The sequence below is a fragment of the Mesoplodon densirostris genome, chromosome 4 (genome assembly GCF_025265405.1).
Source record: "Mesoplodon densirostris isolate mMesDen1 chromosome 4, mMesDen1 primary haplotype, whole genome shotgun sequence".
Taxonomy (NCBI): Eukaryota; Metazoa; Chordata; class Mammalia; order Artiodactyla; family Ziphiidae; genus Mesoplodon; species Mesoplodon densirostris.
In genome coordinates, this window is record NC_082664.1 from 129,717,632 (window position 1) to 129,742,428 (window position 24,797).

The 24,797-nt window shown below is 39.2% G+C and overlaps 1 protein-coding gene across 7 annotated transcripts in view; it reads left to right on the plus strand.

The window, feature by feature from the left end:
* HERC1 (HECT and RLD domain containing E3 ubiquitin protein ligase family member 1) overlaps positions 1–24,797 on the plus strand; it is a 220,482-nt gene that overhangs the window by 21,894 nt on the left and 173,791 nt on the right. For all 7 annotated transcript variants that reach the window (XM_060097204.1, XM_060097205.1, XM_060097207.1 and 4 more), the window contains exon 3: positions 21,162–22,117. In XM_060097204.1, coding sequence (XP_059953187.1) covers positions 21,188–22,117 — 930 coding nt within the window. In that variant the 5' untranslated portion in view covers positions 21,162–21,187. The remainder of the gene's footprint in view (positions 1–21,161; positions 22,118–24,797) is intronic.

The following is a 24,797-nucleotide window of genomic DNA, read 5'->3' on the forward strand; positions in this document are numbered from 1 at the left end:
TCTACTTTTGTTGAAGTCTATTGTCTGGTTCATGGCCACTGGTCAGCTACAAATTAAGGTATCCTGCATGTGCTGACATTACTGTTTGCATTTCTGGAATAATTGCATCTATTTGCATAACAGGTTGGTGAACTTGACAAATTGATAATTTGTTTTATTCTTTTGTTCCCAAGGGTCCTTTCATTAAAAAGTGCGTTTATGTTCTAAAAACCCCAAGGTTGATAGCAGCCATTGTTATAACTATTACACTGAAAACAATGATTAAAAGTGTAGTAAATTTGCTCATAGTTAGTTATTATAAACTTTTTGTACTAGAACATTGTATTGATGTATTTTTATTTATCACTCTTTGTCAACGACAGTGACTGTATTTCTAATGTTAGTGTATATTCTTAACAGAATGTAAAAGAAGGAACTTAAAATAGTTCAAATTACTTCCCTTTAGGCGATATGTGGTGTACAATTAGAGACTATACAATGCAATACCTAACATTTAGTTTCATAGTTTTCAAAGTACTTCTGTGTAAGAGAAATGGAAGTTCCAAGATAAGAAAGGTAATTGTGGGTTAAGGTTATTAGAACAGGTTTAATGGAGTGGGGGGTGGGCGGGGAGGATATAGGATCTGAATTTGTACTGAAGGAAGTATAGGGTTTGTTAGGTAGAGAGGAAGGGGTGGGCATTCTGGGGGGGCAGCAACATGAGTAAAGGTGCAGAGTAGGAGTGAACACATCCCAACTGAGTGATGCTAAGGATTGGTAGGGATGCCTGCCTGACCAAAGCAGAGGGCTGCTGAGGAGCATGGAGTAGTTAAGATTTGATGGGTTAGAGGGAACAGGTGGTTGTGAACCTTGGGAAGCAGAGTGAGGAATTCTAAGCCTAGGGATCTGTATTACTGAGGGTCCTGGCAGGAAATAAGTGAACTAGTTACAGAGATTTGGGTAGGGTTAAGGAAAGCAACAAGGGGTTGTGAAGTTCCCAAGGCCTAGCAGTGTCTGGAAGCCATTGGTACTTTTAAGCCAGAGGGGACAAGAAGAGGATTACTGAAGCCTGATGAGAGTGGGAGCGGTGGAAACCAAGGACCTGTGGCCATAGGGGAAAGGGTTCCAGGTGGGGAAAGAGCCAGGGCAATAAGGACCCTGATTTCTTTTTCTTTTCGTCCTCTAATTTCCTGCTAGTGCCTTTCATTGGCATGACCCAAATGGAAACTAGGGGAGTATGGACAGTATAGTCCTCAAGGTCAGCCTTAAAGGGCACAAAACAGAGCATAGAAAGGTAGAGATTAAGTTTGTTTGGGAGACTGGGGTCAAATAGAGAATGCCTAGCCCAGGACCCGTTTTAAATGATTGTAAATTTATAAGCAGAGGAATATTATACTGAAAATGCGCTTGTAGGAAGATGTGGTTTAGCGGATTTTGAGGGTCGTTTTAAGAAGAATCTCTCTTCAGGCAGAGTTCCAACTTGTAACAAAAAAGGCAGAATGCAATCTGTTATCTGATTTATCCTTATAGACCCCATGGACAATATAATTTTTTAAATTTCTCCTGTCAACTTCTTAGACCAGAATTAATTCATCTACTGCAGAGAGTTCCTGAGCCCCTGCAGCAAAAAAGGTAGGATGCCAGTGACTTAAAGGGGCAAAAGAGGGAGCAGTACAGAGCACCAGCCTTGAAAAGCTTGCCTGGTTCTAGAGTACATGGGGTAGTGGTGATGAAGACAAGTACACAAATAATAAAGCAGGCAGAGTATGACAGATGTTACAATATGTGTAAACAAAAGTGTCATCAGAGTTTAGAGGAGGAAGTGATCAAATCTGTATTGGTGAGTGTAGAGTGATTAAAACCTGAAAGGCTTCATGGAGGAAGTGACCTTTGAGATTGGCCTTTAAAGGAGAAATACGGATTTTGACAGGTAAAGATTAGATAGGTGAAGGCCATCAGTTATAGGGACTAGCATGAACAAAGGCACCGAGGTCAGAGTGTTTGGTTTGTTAAAATTAAGATGTATTTAGGGGGATTGTGGAAGATGAAATCGGAAGGCAAACTTGGCTCCCTCTGAATGGATTTAAACCCACAACAATGTCTTGTTTTCTGTTTCATAGGAAGTGGAGAGCCATTGACTTCTTTATGAATGGGTAATGAAATAATTGGTTAGAACTGAGCTTTAGAAAATTAATCTATCAGAAGTAGGTACAATGCAGGAGAATGGGGAGACTCTGGGAGCCCGTTGCAGTTTCCCAGGGTAGGTTATAATGGTTGAAACAGGGTGGAGCCAGTGGAAAAATGTTAAAAGAGGCTGGGGTGTAAAGGAAAGGCCTGAGTCAAAGACCGTTCTGTGGTTTTGATTCAGGGTACTTGAGTGATGTATCAGAAGGAGCTGGTTTTGTAAGAATGTAGGAGGGGAGGGTCGGAGAACATTAGGAGGTAGGGAAGCTGGAAGAGATTGAAGTTAATTTTGGACATGGTGAATTGAGAGTAGGCAGCACTGACATGGTGATATCCATGAGGCTTTTGGAAACAAGACCAGCGTTCTGCAGGGGTGCTGTCCAGAGATGAGGATTTGGGAGGTATCTATGTAGTGATGGGTTCAGCTTTAGCACTGAAGATACACAGTTGATGTAAAAAGAAAGGAAAATATTGAAAAGAAGAAGAGGAGGTCCCAGAACCTTTGAGCATTAAGTGGACAAGAGGAGGCAAGAGTTCTTCAGGTTATTGGGTTTTTTGTTTTTGTTCAGCTTTAATGAAGTATAATTAACATACAACAAAATTTACCATTTCAAATGAACAATTTTGACAAATTTTGACCAATGTGTGATCATGAAGCTACCACCACAATCATGATATAGTCCATTTTCGTCATCCCCAGAAAGTTCTGCTATACCTCTTTGCAGCAGTTAATCCACTCTCCCTATTCCCTAGCCACTGGCAACCACTGATCTGCTTTCTATCATTATAGTGTTGCTTCCTCTACAGTTGTATAGATATGGAAGCATAGTTATATACTTTTTTTGTGTCTGGTTTCTTTAATTTAGTGTAATTCTTTTGAGATTCATTTGCATTGTTGCTTGTACCAGTAGTTCATTCCTTTTTATTACTGAGTGGTATGCCATTGTATTAATATACTATAATTTGTCAGTCCATTCATCATTTGATGGACATTTGAGATTCCAGTTTTAAGCTATTATGAATAAAGCTGCTATGAACATTCATGTACAGGTTTTTATGTGGTCATGTGTTTTCCTTTTTCTGGACAAATACCTAAGGAGTGGAATTACTGCATATATAGTAAATACAGTATATGTTTAGTTTTATAATAAACTGCCATTTTCCACTTTACATTCCCACTACCAGTTTATGAGAGTTTTAGTTGCTCCACATCCTCACAAATACTTTGTATTATCTGTTTCTTTGAATTTAGCTATTTTAGTGGGTTTGTAATAGTATTTCATTTGTAGTTTTAATTTGCATTTCTCTAATGACTAATGTTGTTGGGCATCTTTTTTTTTTTTTTTTTTTTTTTTTTTTTTGCGGTACGCGGGCCTCTCACTGTTGTGGCCTCTCCCGTTGGCGGAGCACAGGCTCTGGACGTGCAGGCTCAGTGGCCATGGCTCACAGGCCTAGCCGCTCCGCGGCATGTGGGATCTTCCCGGACCGGGGCACGAACCCGTGTCCCCTGCATCGGCAGGCGGACTCTCAACCACTGCGCCACCAGGGAAGCCCTGGGCATCTTTTTATATGCTTGTTTGGCCATTTATATATCTTTGGTGAAATGTCTGTTCAAATATTTTGTCCATTTAAAACAATTGTGTTTTTTTGCTACTGAGTTGAAAGGGTTCTTCTTACATGTTTTTGATACTAGCCCTTTTGTTGGATATGTATTTTGCAAATAGTTTAAATTTGAGGCTTGCCTTTTCATTTTCTTAGCAGTGCTTTTTGATCAGCAGAAGTTTTTAATTTTGATGAAGTCTAATGTGTCAATTTTTTGAGTCCTATTTAAGAAGTCTTTGCTTAATCCAGGGTTGCTAAGATTTTTTCCTGTGTTTTCTTCTAGAGATTTTTGTAGTTTTAGCTCTTACATTTAGGTCTATGAGCCAATTTGAGTTGATTTTTGCATATGAAATTAGGGTTGAGGTTCATTTTTTTTCATGTGCATATCCAGTTGTTCCAGCACCTTTCGTTGAAGATTATCCTTTCCCCATTAAACTGTCTTGGCACCTTAGTTAAAAATCAATTGCCCATGTATCTGTGGGCCTATTTCTGGACTTTCAGTTCTGTTCTGTTTATCTTTATGCTAGTAGACGTCTTGATTACTGTAGCCTTATAATAAGCCTAAAAGTCAGATAATGGAAATTCTATGACTTTGTTCTCTATCAAAATTATTTTGCTCTTGAGCTTCCCTGGTGGCGCAGTGGTTGAGAATCTGCCTGCTAATGCAGGGGACACGGGTTCGAGCCCTGGTCTCCCACATGCTGCAGAGCAACTAGGCCCGTGAGCCACAACTACTGAGCCTGCACGTCTGGAGCCTGTGCTCCGCAACAAGAGAGGCCGCGATAGTGAGAGGCCCCCTCACTGCGATGAAGAGTGGCCCCCGCTTGCCACAACTAGAGAAAGCCCTCGCACAGAAACGAAGACCCAACACAGCAAAAATAAATAAATTAATAAATTCCTACCCCCAACATCTTCTTAAAAAAAAAATTATTTTGCTCTTCAGGCCTTTGCATTTCTGTTCTGCACATTTACGATGAGGACTATGAAAAGTATTTTGTTGTTGTTGTAACCTGTTTGGGATCATTTAAGGATCTGGAGAGAGTGGCTAGGAGAAACAGATTTTATCTTAGCAATAAAGAAATAACTGAATTGGCAATTGATTCATTGAAACCTTCTGAGATTTTTATTTTTAGAAATTTAGTGATACAGAACATGTGAAACCATCATGATAGTGATAAGCAGCATGATTAGTAGTTGAGGTTGGATGTCAGACTGCTCTGGTTTGAATCCTTACTCTATCAATTACTGCAGTGTGACCTTGGGTAACTACTTAGCCTCACTGTGCCTCCATTTCCTTTCCTTGCAAATGGGAATAATAAGAGTACCTATTTCTTAGAGTTGTTCTGAGATTATATAAGATAATACATCGAAAGGGTTTAGCACAGTGCCTGCCACATAGAACATGCTCAATGAATGTTAGAGGCTATTATTGTTCTGTTCACCTAGAGAATGCTAGAAAGCTTCAGAATTTGATAAATTCACTTGTAGGCACCATTAAGTCTACCTCTGTGCTCAAAACCGTCAGCTTCCCTCACTTATTTATGTTTTAGAAAGATAGGTAGTGCTATTTGGTTTCTTTTCAGTCCTTTGGTAGTTTTTCGAACCCCACTTTTCATTGGTGACTTCAGTAGTTTGTGTATATAATTAAATTTGGATTTGTTCATTGGACCATGAGTGGAAAAAAGAACAATTGGCCTTTTTTTCTTTTGAACAAAGTATTGTTTTATTTTAAATAAATTTTTATTAGTTATCTATTTTATACATATTAGTGTATATATGTCAATCCCACTCTCTCAATCCATCCCACACCCACTACCCCCGCTTTCCTCCCTTGGTGTACCTACGTTTGTTCTCTACATCTGTGTCTCTATTTCTGCCTTGCAAACCAGTTCATCTGTACCATTTTTCTGGATTCCACATATGTGTGTTAATATACAATATTTGTTTTTCTCTTTCTGACTTACTTCACTCTGTATGACAGTCTCTAGGTCCATCTGTGACTCTACGAATAACCCAATTTTGTGATGGTGGGCTTGTAGAATGAATTTGGGAGTGTTCCTTCCTCTGCAATTTTTTGGAAGAGTTTGAGAAGGATGGGTGTTAGCTCTTCTGTAAATGTTTGATAGAATTCACCTGTGAAGCCATCTGGCCCTGGACTTTTGTTTGTTGGAAGATTTTTAATCACAGTTTCAATTTCATTATTTGTGATTGGTCTGTTCATATTTTCTTGTTTCTTCCTGGTTCAGTCTTGGAAGTTTATACCTGTCTAAGAATTTGTCCATTCTTCCAGGTTGTCCTTTTTTTTTTTTTTTTTTTTTTTTTTTTTTTTGCGGTACGTGGGCCTCTCACTGTTGTGGCCGCTCCCGTTGCGGAGCACAGGCTCCGGACACGCAGGCTCAGTGGCCATGGCTCATGGGCCCAGCCGCTCTGCAGCTTATGGGATCTTCCCGGACCGGGGCATGAACCTGTGTCCCCTGTATCAGCAGGCGGACTCTCAACCACTGCGCCACCAGGGAAGCCCCAGGTTGTCCATTTTATTGGCATATAGTTGCTTGTAGAGTCTCTTACGATGCTTTGTATTTCTGTGGTGTCCATTGTAAATTCTCCTTTTTCATTTCTGATTATATTGATTTGAGTCCTCTTCGTCCTTTTTTCTTGATGAGTCTGGCTAAAAAAGTTTGTCACTTTTGTTTATCTTCTCAAAGAACCAGATTTTAGTTTTATTGATCTTTGCTGTTGTTTTCTTTGTTTCTGTTTCATTTATTTCTGCTCTGATCTTTATGATCTCTTTCCTTCTACTAACTTTGGGTTTTGTTTGTTCTTCTTTCTCTAACTCCTTTAAGTGTAACGTTAGATTGTTTATTTGAGGTTTTTCCTGTTTATTGAGGTAGGATTGTATTGCTATAAACTTCCCTCTTAGAACTACTTTTGCTGCATCCCATAGGTTTTGGATTGTCATGTTTTTTGTTTGTTTGTTTGTTTTTGCGGTACGCGGGCCTCTCACTGTTGTGGCCTCTCCTGTTGCGGAGCACAGGCTCCGGACGCGCAGGCTCAGCAGCCATGGCTCACGGGCCCAGCCACTCCGCGGCATGTGGGATCTTCCCAGACCAGGGCACGAACCCATGTCCCCTGCAACGGCAGGCGGACTCTCAACCACTGCGCCACCAGGGAAGCCCAATTGTCATGTTTTTGTTGTCATTTTTTTCTAGGTATTTTTTGATTTCCTCTTTGATTTCTTCAGTGACCTCTTGGTTATTTAATAGCATATTGTTTAGCCTCCATGTGTTTGTGTTTTATATGGTTTTTTCCTGTAATTTATTTCTAATCTCATAACGTTGTGGTCGGAAAAGCTGCTTGATACGATTTCAATTTTCTTTTATTTACTGAGGCTTGATTTGTGACCCAAGATGTGATCTATCCTGGAGAATGTTCCATGTGCACTTCAGAAGTGTAATCTGTTGTTTTTGAATGGAATGTCCTACAAATATCAATTAAATCTATCTGGTCTATTGTGTCATTTAAAGCTTCTGTTTCCTTATTAATTTTCTGTTTGGATGGTCTGTCCATTGGTGTAAGTGAGGTGTTAAAGTCCCCCACTCTTATTGTGTTAATGTCGATTTCATCTTTTATAGCTGTTAGCAGTTGCCTTATATATTGAGGTGCTCCTGTGTTGGGTGCATATATATTTATAATTGTTATGTCTTCTTCTTGGATTGATCCCGTGATCATTATGTAGTGTCCTTTCTTGTCTCTTGTAACATTCTTTATTTTAAAGTCTATTTTATCTTATATGAGTATTGCTACTCCAGCTTTCTTCTGATTTCCATTTGCATGGAATGTCTTTTTCCATCCCCTCACTTTCAGTCTGTATGTGTCCCTAGGTCTGAAGTGGGTCTCTTGTAGACAGTATATATATGGTTCTTGTTTTTGTATCCATTCAGCCAGTCTGTCTTTTGGTTGGAGTGTTTAATCCATTCACATTTAAGGTAATTACTGATATGTATGTTCTTATTGCCATTTTCTTAATTGTTATGGGTTTGTTTTTGTAGGTCCTTTTCTTCTCTTGTGTTTCCCACTTAGAGAAGTTCCTTTAGCATTTGTTGTAGAGCTGGTTTGGTGGTGCTGAATTCTCTTAGCTTTTGCTTGTTTGTAAAGTCTTTGATTTCTCTGTCATATCCGAATGAGATCCTCGCTGGGTAGAGTATTCTTAGTTGTAGGTTTTTCCCTTTCATCAGTTTAAATATATTGTGCCACTCCCTTATGGCTTGCAGAGTTTCTACTGAGAAATCAGCTGTTAACCTTGTGGGAGTTCCCTTGTATGTTGTTGTTTTTCTCTTGTTGCTTTTTTTTTTTTTTTTTTTTTTTTTTTTTTTTTTTTTTTTTCTTTTTGCGGTATGCGGGCCTCTCACTGTTGTGGCCTCTCCCGTTGCGGAGCACAGGCTCCGGATGCGCAGGCCCAGCGGCCATGGCTCACGGGCCCAGCCGCTCTGCGGCATATGGGATCCTCCCAGACCGGGGCACGAACCCGTATCCCCTGCATCGGCAGGCGGACTCTTAACCACTGCGCCACCAGGGAGGCCCTCTCTTGTTGCTTTTAATAATTTGTCTTCATCTTTAATTTTTGTCAATTTGATTACTGTGTGTCTTGGCGTGTTTCTCCTTGGGTTTATCCTGCATGGGACTCTCTGTGCTTCCTGGACTTGGGTGGCTATCTCCTTTCCCATGTTAGGGAAGTTTTCGACTATAATCTCTTCAGATATTTTCTTGGGTCCTTTCTCTGTCTTTTCTCCTTCTAGGAACCCTATAATGCAAATGTTGGTGTGTTTAATGGTGTCCCAGAGGTCTCTTAGGCTGCCTTCATTTCTTTTCATTCTTTTCTTTTTATTCTGTTCCACGGTAGTGATTTCCACCATTCTATCCTCCAGGTCACTTATCCATTCTTCTGCCTCAGTTATTCTGCTACTGATGCCTTCTAGTGTATTTTTCATTTCAGTGATTGTATTGTTCACCTCTGTTTGTTTGTTCTTTAATTCTTCTAGGTCTTTGATAAACATTTCTTGCATCTTCTCCATCTTTGCCTTCATTCTTTTTCTGAGGTCCTGGATCGTCTTCACTATCGTTATTCTGAATTCTTTTTCTGGATGGTTGCCTATCTCTACTTCATTTAGTTGTTTTTCTGGGGTGTTATCTTGTTCCTTCATCTGGGACATAGCCTTTCCATTTTGTCTATCTTTCTGTGATTGTGGTTTTCATTCTGCAGGCTGCAAGATTGTAGTTCTTCTTGCTTCTGCTGTCTGCCCTCTGGTGGATGAGGCTATGTAAGAGGCTTGTGCAAGGTTCCTGATGGGAGGGAGTGGTGTTGTGTAGAACTGGGTGTTGCTCTGGTGGGCAGAGCTCAGTAAAACTTTAATCCGCTTGTCTGCTGAGGGGTGGGGTGAGTTCCCTCCCTGTTAGTTGTTTGGCCTGAGGCAACCCAGCACTGGAGTCTGCGGGCTCTTTGGTGGGGCTAATGGCGGTCTCTGGGAGGGCTCATGTCAATGATTACTTCTCAGAACTTCTGCTGCCAGTCTCATTGTGCCTGCAGTGAGCCACAGCCGCCCCCCCTGCCTCTGCAGGAGACCCTCCAACACTAGCAGGTAGGTCTGGTTCACTCTTCTATGGGGTCACTGCTGCTTCCTCCTGGGTCCTGGTGTGCACAGTACTTTGTGTGTGCCCTCCAAGAGTGCAGTCTCTGGTTCCCCCAGTCCTGTTGAAGTCCTGCAGTCAAATCCTGCTGGCCTTCAAAGTCTGATTCCCTGGGGATTCCTCCTCCTGTTGCTGGTCCCTCATGTTGGGAAGCCTGAAGTGGGGCTCAGAACCTTCATTCCAGTGGGTGGACTTGTGTGGTATAACTGTTCTCCGTTTGTGAGTCACCCACCCAGCTGTTATGGGACTTGATTTTTTCGTGATTGCGCCTCTCCTACCATCCATTGCGGCTTCTCCTTTGTCTTTGAATGTGGGGTGTCTTTTTTGGTGAGTTCCGGTGTCTTCCTGTCGATGATTGTTCAGCAGTTAGTTGTGATTAACAATTGGCTTTTAGTGGTATAAATCATCACTGTAAATTAAAACAAAACAAAACAAGACGGCAGCAGTTTTTTTTTTTTTCTTTTGTGCCAGTGTTTAGCTGGTTCATCAGGATTGTGAATTGGTTGTTCTTGAATAAAAGTAAAAACGCATTAGTTTGATTCAATTTTGTCTATAGTTCTTTACTTGCTTAATAAGCGTGTCTGCTTCCTGGTTTATTTGACTAGTTCTGATTATTGATGTAGCAAAACAATTTGTCAGCAAACTCAGCAAGTCCTTTCTAAGTGTACTTACTTTCTAAATAGGGATAATAACAAAAAAAGCTTTTTCCTTTTTAATCAGCTGTTTACTTTTGTGCAGCTAAACATTGATAATTTGTGTGCTTTAATGAGTTAGAGTGCCAAAATCAGTGTCAGCGTAATGAAGCCCTGGAGAAAGGAAGTACTTGGGGCAGGGGTGGGGAGAGCTGGATCACAGTGTGTGCACTTCATTTTCAGTTGCAGAACTTTGCAAATGGGCTGTCCCTCCTGCACTTCCAGAAATGCTCTTGATAAGTATCTTTATTGATGTCTTTCTTACGTGAATCTCTAAATTCATAAATTTAGAGCTTCATAAATTTATTTTTAGCTGTGCGTGTGGCAGAGGGGTGGTGGGGAACAGCAAGTTCAGTTTTATTTATTTAGGCTGCGCCACGTGGTTTGTGGAATCTTAGTTCCTGGACCAGGGATCGAGCCCAGGCCCTCAGCAGTGAAAGTGTGGAGTCCTAAACAGTGGACCACCAGGGAGTTCCTGACAAGTTCAGTTTTAAACATACTGAGTTTAAGATTCCTTCCTTTAAAATTCCTTTCAATTTAAGATTTAAGATCTGAATGGTTATATCATTTTAGCAGTGGATGTTCAGGTCTGGAGTTTAGGAGGGAGACATTTGGACTGAATCATTAGTATATGAGAGGTAGGTGAAAGCCTTGGGAGTAGCTGGAACTACTCCAGAAATGTGTGTACGGTGAGAGGAGGAGACAGAAATGGACGGAAGACAGAATCCATGGTGTCTGTCCCCTGTGGTACCACCCCACTTGGAATCAGTTCTTTTAAAGTGCTTCCATTATATCAGTTCAGAGTAAGATAATATCTGGGTTTAAATTAGATTCTTTGTAAATAATGAACCACAGACCCAGATTGCTTAGCTCAATTCAGCAAATATTTCTTGAGGTCCCTTTATGTGCTTTACCTTTATGTGCTAAACATTAGGAATATAAGCAAAATCAATACTGTCTTTGCCCTCATGGACCTTATAGACTAATATGAGAGGACACTAAGCAAATTATCACATAAATAGTACATAATTGCAAACTGTGCAGAATGCTGTGAAGGTAAAGTACTGGGTGTTGTGTGAGCATTTTAAAAGAGGGACCTGATCTCATATGGGTACATTCAGGGATAGCTTCCCTTGGAAGTGACATTTAATTCAATTAGCAATTATTGAGTACCTAATGTGTCCCTGATACTGGGCTGTTTAAATTGAGATTTTTGTGACTAGCCGTTAACTGGGTGAAAGAGGGTGGGATGGAGAAAGCAGGCTCTAAGTAGAGGGAGCTGCATATGCGAAGGTCCTGCAATAGAAAGAAGCATGATGCCTTCCAGGAATTGAACAGCTCTGGTGTGGCTAGAGAAGGGAGAGCAAGGGTGAGAGGTCAATTCAGATTGCTTCTGAAAAAATTTTAACTTTAAAAATAGACTTTATTGGGACTTCCCTGGTGGTCCAGTGGTTAAGACTCCACACGTCCACTCTAGGGGGTGTGAGTTCAGTCCCTAGTCGGGGAACTAAATTCCCACATGCCACATGGTGTGGCCAAAAAATTTAAAAAAAAAATAAAAAAGAAGACTTTATTAACTTTTTATTATAGAAAAATATTAAACATATACATAAATGGAGAGAATATTTCCCAATATGCATTTCAACAGTTATCAGTTCGTGGCCACTTTATTTCATTTCGACCCTCTGACTGTTTTCACTCGTTAACACTTCTGGCACCAGATGTGTGGATTTTTTCCTCACACTAACCAATCCTCTAACTCCCTAGACACTGTATGTCCTCCAATTTAACTCAGTTCTGATACTAACTATCTGGAATTAGCATAGACCCCATAGATTAAGGGCTCAGTCCCACAAATCTGTCCCCACTTCAGATGCCTGTCGCAAGTCCCAGGTTGCTAGCTATACTTATGATCAACTCGCTATAAATTGGGTGTTCCCAATACCTCGTCAGGTTTGATAATTTGCTAGAGTGGCTCACAAAACTCAAGAAAACACTTTACTTGCGTTTACTGACTTATAAAGGATATAACTTAGGAGCAACCAAATGGAAGAGATGATTAGGGCAAGGTATTTGTAGGGGGCAGGGGGTGGAGGTGGCTGGAGGATGGTGTGAAGAGCTTCCATGCCTTCCTTGAGCATATTGGAAGCTCTCCAAACTCTGTCATTCAAGGGTTTTTATGGAGGTTTCATTAATTCAGCATCATTGATTAAAGCATTGGCCCATTGGTGATTTAACTCAATCTCCACCCCCTCTCCCCTCCTGGGAGGTTGAGGTTGGGGACTGAAAGTTCCAACTCTAATGATGGCTTCGATTTCTGAGGACCTGCCCCGATCCTGAAACTATCTAGGGGCCCCCAGTCACCAGTCATTTAGTAAGCATGCAAAAGGTACTTATCACTCCAGTGATTCCAAGGGTTTTAGGAGCTATGTGCCTGAACTGGACAAAGATCAAATATCTGTCTCCTATCATACCACATGCTCCGATCCACTTTCCTTGCCTCTTGTATTATTTTGAAGCAAATCTCAGATGACATATTCCAAAGGATTTTAAAGCAGGGGAGGGACACAATCAGGTTTGTTTTTTAAAGCCCTACTCTGGCTAGGGAGGCAAAGGAGGATTAAGAGATTATTTTGGTGGTCCAGATGAGAGATGATTGTAACTTAGATGAGGGTTGTGGCAGTGAAAATGGAGATATCTGGATAGATTTGAGAGCTTTTTAGGGGATGATACACAAGTGCAAAAGTATGCATGCTAGGATATGTGAAAGTTCCAAGATAAAAAAGGGTAAATCTTGCCTACAATAGGAGAAACAAACCAACCACGAAGTAGCATGAATTAGCTGGTGTTGTGGGAAAAGGTGGGCATTCTTAATGTTTTTCTTTGATGAGTTTTGTTCAACCCAACACACACTTTATTGACTGTAGTACTGCATTACTAGTTATCCTTGATACATTCTGGTTTCCTAAACTATGGATGGCCAATTCCTCCTGGAACCTCCTGCTTCTTTGTATTACTTGCATAGCTTTACTCTGAAGGTCTACTCCCAGACCAAGGATGACCAATTTCTTTGTTCTCTTAATAACGGTGAAGCAGACTTTTTACTTTTCTGAGCTGTTGGTCTAGGCCTTGGTTTCATAGCATCCTTCCCCCACCCCCCATGCAACGTGCCTTTTACTTTTTTCAAAAAAAAAATTGTGTATTTGGTAAGATAAATATAACATCATATTTACCATCTTAACCATTTTTTTTTTTTTTTTTTTTTTTTTTTTTTTGCGGTATGCGGGCCTCTCACTGTTGTGGCCTCTCCCGTTGCGGAGCACAGGCTCCGGATGCGCAGGCCCAGCGGCCATGGCTCACGGGCCCAGCCGCTCCGCGGCATATGGGATCCTCCCAGACCGGGGCACGAACCCGTATCCCCTGCATCGGCAGGCGGACTCTCAACCACTGCGCCACCAGGGAGGCCCATCTTAACCATTTTTAAGTGTACAGTTCAGTGGTATTAAATACATTCATGATGTACAGCTACCATTGTTGTCCATCTCCGTAACTATTTTTATCTTATAAAAACTGAAACTATTCCCATTAAGCAATAACTACTTATCCCCCTTCCTCCAAGCCCCTGGCAAACACCATTCTATTTTCTGTCTCTGTGATTTTGACTGTATACTCTTAAGTACATCATATGAGTGGAATCATGTAGTATTTGTCATTTTGTGACTGGATTATTTCACTTAGCATAACATCCTCCAGGTTCATTCATGTTGTAGTATGTGTCAGAATTTCCTTCCTTTTTAAGGCTGAATAATATCCCATTGTATGGTTAATACCGTGTTTTATTTATCCATTCACCTGTTGATGGATACTTGGGTTGCTTCTGTCTTTTAGCTTTTGTGAATAATGATGCTATGAACATGTGTTTACAAGTATCTCTTAAGACCCTGCTTTCAATTCTTTCGGGTATAAACCCAGAAGTGGAATTGCTGAATCATATGGTAATTTTGTTTGAATTTTTTGAGGAATGCCATACTGTTTTCCACAGCCCCTGTACCATTTTACACTCCTGCCAACAGTGCGCAAGGGTGCCAGTTTCTCCACATCTTTGCCAACATTTTTTTTCTGGTTTTTTTTTTTTTGGTAAGCTATCCTAATGGATGTGAGGTGGTATCTCATTGTAGTTTTGATTTGCCTTTCTCTAATGATTAGTGATGTTGACCTTTTTTTCATTTGCTTATTGTCCGTTTGTATATCTTCTTTGGAGGAATGTCTATTCAAGTCCTTTGCCCATTTTGAATTGGGTTGGTTTTTTTGTTTTTGTTTTGTTTTGTTTTTGCTTTTAAGAAGTTCTCTATATCTTGGCTGTTAATCCCTTATCAGATATATGATTTGCAGATATTTTCTTCCATTCTGTGGGTTGCCTTTTTACTCCATTACTACTGTCTTTTGATGCACAAAATTTAAAAATTTTCATGAAGTCAACTTTGTCTATTTTTTTGTTGTTGTTGCCTGTGCCTCTGGTGTCATATCTAAGAAATCAGTGCTAAATCCAATGTCCTGAAGCTTTGCCCTATGTTTTCTTCTAAGAGTTTTCAGTTTTACATTAGGTCTTTGATCCATTTTGAGTTAATTTTTATATATGGTGTGAGGAAAGGGTTCAGTTTCATTCTTTTGCATATGGCTATTCAGTTTTCTGAGCACCATTTGTTGAACAGACTGTCCTTTTCCCACTGAATGTCTTGGAGCTCTTGTCAAAAATCATTTGACCGTATATGTGAGGGTTTATTTCTGGGCTCTCTATTCTATTCCATTGTTCTATATGCCAGTACCACACTGTTTTGATTATTGTAGCTTTGTAGCAGGCTTTAAAAATTTATTTATTTATTTATTTATTTATTTTTGGCTGTGTTGGGTCTTCATTGCTGCATGTGGGCTTTCTCTAGTTGCAGCGAGTGGGGGCTACTCCTTGTTGTGGTGTGCGGGCTTCTCAGCGCAGTGGCTTCTTTTGTTGTGGAGCACAGGCTCTAGGCGCGCGGGTTTCAGTAGTTGTGGCTCGTGGGCTCTAGAGTGCAGACTCGGTAGTTGCGGCACACAGGCTTAGTTGCTCCGTGGCACGTGGGATCTTCCTGGACCAAGACTCGAACCTGTGTCCCCTGCATTGGCAGGTGGATTCCCAACCACTGTGCCACCAGGAAAGCCTTGTCTTTGGTTTTAATAGATGAGTTTTGCTGATAGTGATGAGTAGATATGCTTAGTCTTATTGTTGACCTTTTTTTCTGTTTTATCTTGAATACTTCTTTGCTTTCTTCATTTTCTGACCCTTTGTTATATGGTTTATGTTTCTTTGATTCATCTCTATCCTTGCATAACTTGGAAAAGTGTACGAATGTACCCAGATGGCTGGATAGCAATAATTATCCAGGAAAGGAAATTGGGAAATTCCATTCATAGTAGCCACAAAATCAAAAATACTCAAGAAACAGTTTATCAAGAAAGGCATAGGACTTAGATGAAGAAAATCTAAAATAAGATCGGATCAAAATAAAAAGGCATACTATGTTCTTAGGTGGACAAATTATCATAAAAATATCTATTTTCTGAACATTAAAATATATATTTAATGAAGTTCAAATTAGAACATGCTACCTTGGGAGAGGTAGCATGTAATTGAATGAAATAATCTTAAGGTTAGGGACTTGCCTTACCAGCCATCAGAATATTTATAAAGCCACTGTAATCAAGTCACTATTGGCATAAGAATGGACAAGTGGACCAAAATAGAGAATCAGAAATAGATCCTGGTAATGGAAAAAGAGTAAATTATTCTGTTGTTTAGGTCTTCTGTTTCCTTACATATTTTTGTCCACTTGATCTGTCTTGTACTGGGAATGGTATATTAAAGTCTCCCATCATTTGTGTGTTTCTGTCTATGTTTCCTTGCACCCCCTGTAGTTTTTGCTTTATAAAAGCTGTTGCTATGCTGTTTATTTGATTGGTTTTAAAATGTCAATGCCAGTCTAATTCTTTTACCTTTTTAAGTTATTTGATCTTTTTGCCTGGAGGTCTTGAGGCTTTTATCTAAATCCTTGAATTTACAAGGCCAATGTCTTAGAGTTGGTTGTTCTTGCTTAATTTCCCAGGTACCTTGTGAACCCTTATTGTATTGATTCAAAAAAATTTTTTTTTCTATTTCTGGCAAGTTTTCTTGGCTGGTAGCTTTAAAATCAGCTCTTTGTTGCTTTTTTGTTCTACTTTTTCAGGTAATCCAGTAGTACAAATACTTGCCCTTCTTTGCTTGTCTTCTCTTTCCACTACTTTCACTGGTGTGTGTGTGTGTGTGTGTGTGTGTGTGTGTGCGTGTGAGATTTTAATTCTCATAGTTGTTTCCCTGCTCCAGCCTTTAATTGCCCTTTGCTAACTTTTTATTTGAGTCTACCCTTCCTTGGACAGTTTATAATTCATTCTTCATTTCTGAGAATTTTGTCTTTTTCTTCCATTTCTTTCTTGAGTTCAGTCAACTCTTTTCCTTTTTTTCCCCTTTCTTCCTTCCCTGTCCCTTCCCTTTTCAGAAACTTTAAAAACTTTATTTAATTATTTATGTGGTCTTTTTCTGCTTTTAGTTTTTGAATTTCTGATTCAAGGTTTTTTTAATATCCTCAAATGTTTGTGTGTTTAATTTTGCTTGGATTGTTAACTTTTTTGGGGGGGGCATTTGCGGGCCTCTCACTGCTGTGGCCTCTCCCGTTGCGGAACACAGGCTCCGGATGTGCAGGCTCAACGGCCATGGCTCATGGGCCCAGCCACTCTGCGGCATGCAGGATCCTCCTGGACCGGGGCACGAACCCGTGTCCCCTGCATCGGCAGGCGGACTCCCAGCCACTGCGCCACCAGGGAAGCCCGGATTGTTAACTTTTATTTACTTATGCTTTCTTGTTATCAGGAAGATTTCCATCAGTTGATGTATGTGAACTTTACTGATTTTCTGCAGTAGTTCCCTGTGGACTTTTTTCTTGTTCATTTTTATGGTATTGGGTTTTTTTAATAATATTCCTAATTTAATGGCACCCTCTTCTGTCTATATAGCAAAGTCCAAGTACCTTAAAGGATTTTTTTTTCGTGCTTTGTTTCTTTTGCTTGAGAGAAGCTTTGTTATATCTCCAATTTTATGGTTCTCTTTTGTCTTGCAGAACCCTAAACATTTCCCCCTCCTTTTTTTTTCTTTTACCCTTTACCACCCAGTTGCCAAAGAATGCTTCTCTCTTCTTTTTTATCTTTTTTTTTTTTTTTTTTTTTTTTTTGTGGTACGCGGGCCTCTCACTGTTGCGGCCTCTCCCATTGTGGAGCACAGGCTCTGGACGCACAGGCTCAGCGGCCATGGCTCACGGGCCCAGCCGCTCCGCGGCATGTGGGATCTTCCTGGACCGGGGCACGAACCCGCGTCCCCTGCATCGGCAGGCGTACTCTCAACCACTGCGCCACCAGGGAAGCCCCCTTTTTTATCTTTTTTCTCCTCTCTGCATTTCAAGGAATGCTCATATAAATCATACCTGTCTTTTTAAATTGTACCTGCTTCTTTAAATCATGCCTGACTCTTTAAATTAAATGTACTTTGAAATCTCTTCCTTGTAGTCTGTGCTCTGATCTGCCTGGACGTTTTTGTTCAGTATTTTCAGATTTAGTGTGGATTTAATCTTTCTGGCAGTCATTCCAAATCACCTTTAGGCTCCTTCACTATCCTTCCTCTTCTCTCTTTTCTACAGATTTTCTTAGTCTGCTTCTGCTTGCACAAAACCTTGTGGCTCTTGGAGCTGAGAGTGTGTGCACTGGGATTGATGATATTGCTTTTTTTACAGTTAATTTGCAGTTTTGTCCTTCTATATCTTCAAATTATTCTGTGGGTGTGGTTTTATGTAGAATTTATTTTTCCTGGGCTTCCCTGGTGGCGCAGTGGTTGAGAGTCCGCCTGCCGATGCAGAGAACGCGGGTTCGTGCCCCGGTCCGGGAAGATCCCACATGCTGCGGAGCGGCTGGGCCCGTGAGCCATGGCCGCTGAGCCTGCGCGTCCCGAGCCTGTGCTCCACAACGGGAGAGGCCACAACAGTGAGAGGCCCACGTACCACAAGGAGCCCACCTGCCACAACTAAGACCCCGTGCAACCAAATAAATAAATAAATATTAAAAAAAAAAAAAAGAATTTATTTTTCCTTATTGTTTGGGAAGAAATTTGGGGAGATAATTATGCAGCTGCCATTGTCCTCAGCTGTCTTGGAAGTCTTGGATGACTTAATAAATGGTGGTGGCATAATTAGCCATCCACCTGGAAACAATAAAATTGGAATCTAATTTTACACCATGCAGAACTTAATTAAAAGTTCAGATGAATATAAAATTCATTTAAAGACTCGTGTAAAATAATCAAAAATACTTCAAGAAAATCTAGGTGAATACCTGTATAATCTAGAGTTCATGTGTAAGGGCATGGGGATGTTGGGGTGCTCTTTTAACCAAGAATGGAAAGCAGGAGCCATAAAGAAAGGATGTGTATGTATGCAAAAGATAGATTTAGAAGAAATATTTGCAGTGCTGAGGACAATGATAAAATACAAAAACTTTACAAATTGACAAGAAAAATAACCCAGTAGAAAAATATGTGACTAGAAGGACATGAATAAGCATTTCCCAGAAGAGTGTGTCCAAATGACCAATATCCATGTGCTGTTCAGGTGTTAGTAATCAGGGAGATTCAAATTAGAATAACAACATATTCCTTTATAGCAATCAAACTAGCAGAAATAAAAAGAGCAGAATTACCTCTGGCTTGCAGGGATGGAGGTAAATAAGGTACTTTTATATCCTCTGCACAATGTTTAGTAAATACTTAGCTGAATGAAGTGGGAGGAGGCTTATGGTTTTATTTTCCCTCTCCCAAGTACATACTTTCCAAGTATCTATTGAAGTTAAATTAAGCATAGTAATCATAAGCTTGAAAAGGGAAGAAATACCATTAGATTTTATATTTAGAATTTAACAGGGCATGTTTGGAAGTAGGAAACTCCTTTTAATTAGCCTGCAGTCTCTATCACTGGAGCTATTTTTTTAAGAGCTACCTATATCATGAAAATAAAATGCCCTTCATTATGTGAGGATCTTTCTCTACCACCAACTGTTATGACTACCATTCTGGGAACTTGCTTGAAAAGCAGGAGTTAGTCCCAACTCCCCAGCAGTATTTTATGGTGAAAATTTTCAAACATACAGCAAAGTTGAAAGATTTAAAAATGAACAGGCATATATACTTCACCACTGAGATTCTGCCATTAATATTTTATTATACTTGTTTTATCACATATCTGTCCATATGTATGTGTGTATGTATATGCATATATATATCTTTATACACACACACATCAGTGCATCTTATTATTTGATTTATTTCAATGTAAATTACACATATCAGTATACTTCCCCCTAAATATACTTCAATATATGTATCAACTGGAATTCAGTATTTATTTAGGTAAAATTTACATGCAGTGACATGTAAAAATCTTAAATGTATATTCACTGAGTTTTGACAAATGTATAAGGCTTGGTAATCCAGCATTACCATCACCTCAGGAAGTTCCCTCATGCCCTTCCCAGTCTATTCATGCCCTCACCTTCTAGGGGCAACTACTATTTGGCGTTAAGTCTTTCTGTGGAAATATGTTTTCTTCTGGGCGAATCTGTAGGAGAGGAATTGTTGAGTCATTGAGTAGGTATATATTTAGTTTTATAAGAAGCTACCAGATGTCTTTCTAAGGTGGCTGTTCAATTTTACATTTCTACAAATGGTTTGTTAGAGTTCTGGTTGTGCTGCATCCTTGCTTAACATTTGGTATTGTCAGCCTTGCTAATTGTAATCCTGGGTGTGTATTAGTATCTCTTTGTGTTTTTAATTGGCATTTTTCTGATGAATAATGATGTTGAGCACTTTTCTTGTGCTTATTGGCCAGTCACATATCTTTGATGAAGTTTTGTTCACAACTTTTCTGACCATTTAAAAAATTAGGTTGTCTTATTATTGAGTTGTAGGAGTTCTTAATGTATCTTGGATGATAGTCCTTTGCACAATATATGTCTTGTGAATATTTTATCCCAGCAAACTTAGTTTTTAAGTACTTTTTGTCAGCAAATACTTACTGAGCATTTACTGTGTGCCCAAATACAGCAGTAAACAAAATATACAAAAACATTCCTGCCCTTTTGGAGTCACTGCAGCTCCTCAATACAGTCAGGGAGACCAGTAAGAAAGCTTCTTCAGTGATCCAAGAGATGATGGCTTAGACCAGGGTTTCAGCAATGGAGGGGTATGAGAACTGTTTGGATTCTGGCTATATTTTGAGAGTAGAGTTGACTAATTGAATTTGGAGTGTAAGAGAGGGAGGAGTCAATGATGACTCTCAAGGTTTTTAGCCAAAGGAAATAGAAGGATACAGTTGCGATTTATTGAAGTGAGGAGTTCTGCAGGAGGAACAGGTTTGGGTGGGTGTTGTGGAAATGTTGGATTAGGAATTCAATTTTGAGTATAAGTTTGAGATGCCTATGAGGTGTCTATATATAGAGAGGTCAAGTGGACAATTACATATATGAGTTTGGAATTCAGAGGAGAAGCCTGGAGATACAAATTTGGGGTCCATCATCATGTAGAACCCACTGTTAATACTGACAGTGGGACCAGAACCTGAAGAGAAAAGTGACATAAATCACTAATTTTTAAAATAAACTTTTTATTTTGGGATAATTTTAGACTTATATAAAAGTTGCAGAGATAGTACAGAGTTCCCGTATGCCCTGCACCCATTGCTCCCTAATATTAATGTCTTAAATAACCATGGTACATTTATTGAAGCTGAAATACTAACATTGATAATGTTACTGTTAACTGAAGTCCAGACTTTGTGTTTCACCAGTTTGAAATCACTAATTATAATATATGATGGAAGTTCAGAAACTTGACTCCTTTTTCTTCTCCCTTTATAGAACTAATGGCTGAAGAGTAAATCAAAATGGCAACTATGGTTCCACCAGTGAAACTGAAATGGCTTGAACACCTCAACAGCTCCTGGATTACAGAGGACAGTGAATCTATTGCTACCAGAGAGGGGGTTGCTGTTCTATATTCTAAACTGGTCAGCAATAAGGAAGTAGTACCTTTACCCCAACAAGTTTTGTGCCTCAAAGGACCACAGTTGCCAGACTTTGAACGTGAGTCTCTTTCAAGTGATGAACAGGACCACTATTTGGATGCCCTTCTTAGCAGTCAGCTAGCACTAGCGAAGATGGTATGTTCAGATTCCCCATTTGCTGGGGCACTTCGAAAACGATTGCTTGTACTCCAGCGTGTCTTCTATGCACTTTCTAATAAATACCATGATAAAGGCAAAGTGAAACAGCAGCAGCATTCTCCGGAGAGCAGCTCTGGTTCGGCAGATGTCCATTCTGTTAGTGAACGTCCCCGGTCAAGCACTGATGCACTTATAGAAATGGGTGTTCGAACTGGTCTAAGTTTATTATTTGCACTTCTGAGACAAAGTTGGATGATGCCTGTGTCGGGACCTGGTCTCAGTCTTTGCAATGACGTTATTCATACTGCAATCGAAGTTGTGAGCTCTTTGCCACCATTATCTTTAGCAAATGAAAGCAAGATTCCACCAATGGGCTTGGATTGCTTATCACAAGTAACAACATTTCTTAAAGGAGTAACTATTCCCAATTCTGGAGCAGACACTTTAGGTCGTAGATTAGCTTCTGAGTTGCTGCTTGGTTTAGCTGCTCAGCGAGGTTCTTTGAGGTATCTCCTTGAATGGATAGAAATGGCCTTAGGGGCTTCAGCAGTTGTAAATTCCATGGAGAAAAGCAAACTACTATCAAGCCAGGAAGGGATGATCAGCTTTGACTGCTTTATGACTATATTAATGCAGATGAGACGTTCTTTGGTACGTATGATAAATCTCAACTTTAAAATTCTTATCTAACAATTTTGGGAAATGTCAACCAGCTTTTAATGAATTGATGGTAATAGCGAATGATTTGAGAATTCTACTGGTGATTGTTAGGTTAGTTAAATATTTTATATACTTTGAGTAAAGAAACTTTTATATGTGTTGATGTGAATATGTAATTCAAGGACAGGCTAGTTGTATAGTGTTAAGACCACTGGATCAGGAGTTAGGATTGTAGGTTTAAGTTTTATGGCTTCCTGTGTGAACTTGGGAAAGTCATCTTACTTCTCTGTGTTTTAGTAAACTCATATGTAAAATGAGGGGCCTTGGCTAGTAAGTGTGGAGATCTTTTGAAAAAAATCTCTAATTTCGTCCTTCTCAATTTTTATTAAACATTTACTATGTACTAAGTATTATTCTAGGCCCTAAGGATACAGTAGAGAAAAACAGAGTTTCTTGGAGCTAACAGCCTAGTAGGGGAATCAGACAATAAATATAAATCTTAGGTAGTGTTAAGTTCTAAGAATTAAAATAAGGGAGGGAAAGGGAATACAAAATGATGGGTTCAAGCAGAGACTGGGGAGGGGAAAGGTGTGGTATTTTAGTTAATGTGGTCAGGGGAGTCTCTGAATTGGGACATTTGAGCAGAGACCTGAATGGAGGGGAGTAATGAACTGATATACTAGATCTGTAATGAATGTCTTGTTCATGAAGGAACTTAATTGCTTGACTATCATAAAGGAACTAACTTTAGATACCATATTAAAGAATAAACAGTAAAATATAGTGCAGTATGATCAATTTCAAGAATTTCTGAGATTGAAATTTAATGCTTTTGTGAAAACTAAGAATAAAAGTTTGAAATAACAGATGAACCGGTTTGCAGGGCAGAAATTAGAGACACAGATGTAGAGAACAAACATATGGACACCAAGGGGGGTGGTGGTGGTGCAATGAACTGGGAGATTGGGATTGACATATGTATAAAATGGATAACTTATAAGAACCTACTGTTTAAAAAAATAAAATTAAATTTAAAAAAAGAATACAAATTTGGAATATAAAGATTGAAACATAAATTGATTTAATTTCAGTTGAGTTACATTGATCAGCATTTTTGGTATCCTTTATTACCAAATATCAATCAACAAATTTATTAAGTTTAAATAATTAAAAATCCCACTTGTAAATTATGTATCTATGTTTCACGACTCCCCCCCCCCCAAAAAAAGTGGAAAGCTGTTGGATTGACAGGAATGTTTCATAAAAAAACAATTATGTTGAATTTATTTTCAAACCAGGGCATTTAAATTTTCACCTGGCTTACATTTTGTACTTGTGAACTGAATGGTAAATATTGGGTCATTTTATTACAAATAATTTTATCGTAAGCAAGTACTTGGAGATTTTAGATCATGAGATCTATGAAAATTTGAATTCCTTAATGTTAAATAAAATTTAAACTAGAAAAGCATGTGGTGCTTTGTTCAGAATCTGCAATGTTGACAAGGGCCCTATGATCTTTACCTGAAGTAGAAATCTAGAGCCAGAGATGCAATGATCTAAGTAAGAAAGGTTTGAAGTAACAGCTATGAAAGGCAATTAGGCCTCTTGTGGTTTCTTATTCAATATTTAAACTTATTCACTTGCATATCTGTTTTTCTCATTTTATTTTCCAATTCTTAATACTTTCTGGTAACATCCTCTAAATTTATACCATTTTCAAATATGCGATGCCATTTGGTGACCTAAAATAAGGTATCTATTCATGGTCACATGTTAATATTTCTGTGAGGAGTTACTTAATTCTTCATTTTACAGTCTGTTTATTTTGCATTGCCTTTGTTACAAAGAAAAGATGTTAATTATTGTGCAGTCTACTTATATGATCGAATGCTTGCCCATGGTATGTTTCCTCTTTAACCAAAATGGTAAATACCCTGAGTCAGAAGCCTCTTCCTCACCTTACCCTCAAAGGCCTTATCCTGCAATATTGCTCCTTAGTGGGAAGAGGGTGCCCCAAGAAACTAAATTGCTTTTCTCAGTATCTGTTTAGCCCATTGTCTTTTAGCATGTTGGAAATTGGTTTGTATGCATATTTGGCTGTAAGTTTAAATTGGCTCTATAACCTTAAGAAATCTTTACAGTAAATATATTTACTACCTATATAATGTGTTTTAATATTCACTTAATTAACCTATAGTAAACCATCCCATTCATTTTTTGGATTCTACTTACTGCTTCCCAGTACCTGGAATAAGGGAGGAAGAGCTCTAACTTTGGTTGAGTGCCTTCTACCTACCAGGTGCTTTTTATAAGCAGTGTCTTATTCAATTATCATGTTAATCTGTAAGGTAGATATTATTTATCCTTATCTTAAGGATGAAGAAAACTGTGGCAATTATCCTAAATTTACACATCTATTTGGCAAAAGAACTGAAAGTATTATGTATACTCCTGTTTAAGCACTGATGGGCCAGGCACTGTGCTAATTCTTAGAACCCATAGTCTGTCTGCAAAGCCCACATTTTTTCTGACAGCTATATGCAGCTTTTACCCTGTTTATGTTAAATTGACTTATTTTTTTTCCCATGAAGGCCTACCTTAAAGTAGATATAAAATATAATAAACTTATTTTATTGCTGGATTTCCAATTTTCTCTCCACTTGGCCTC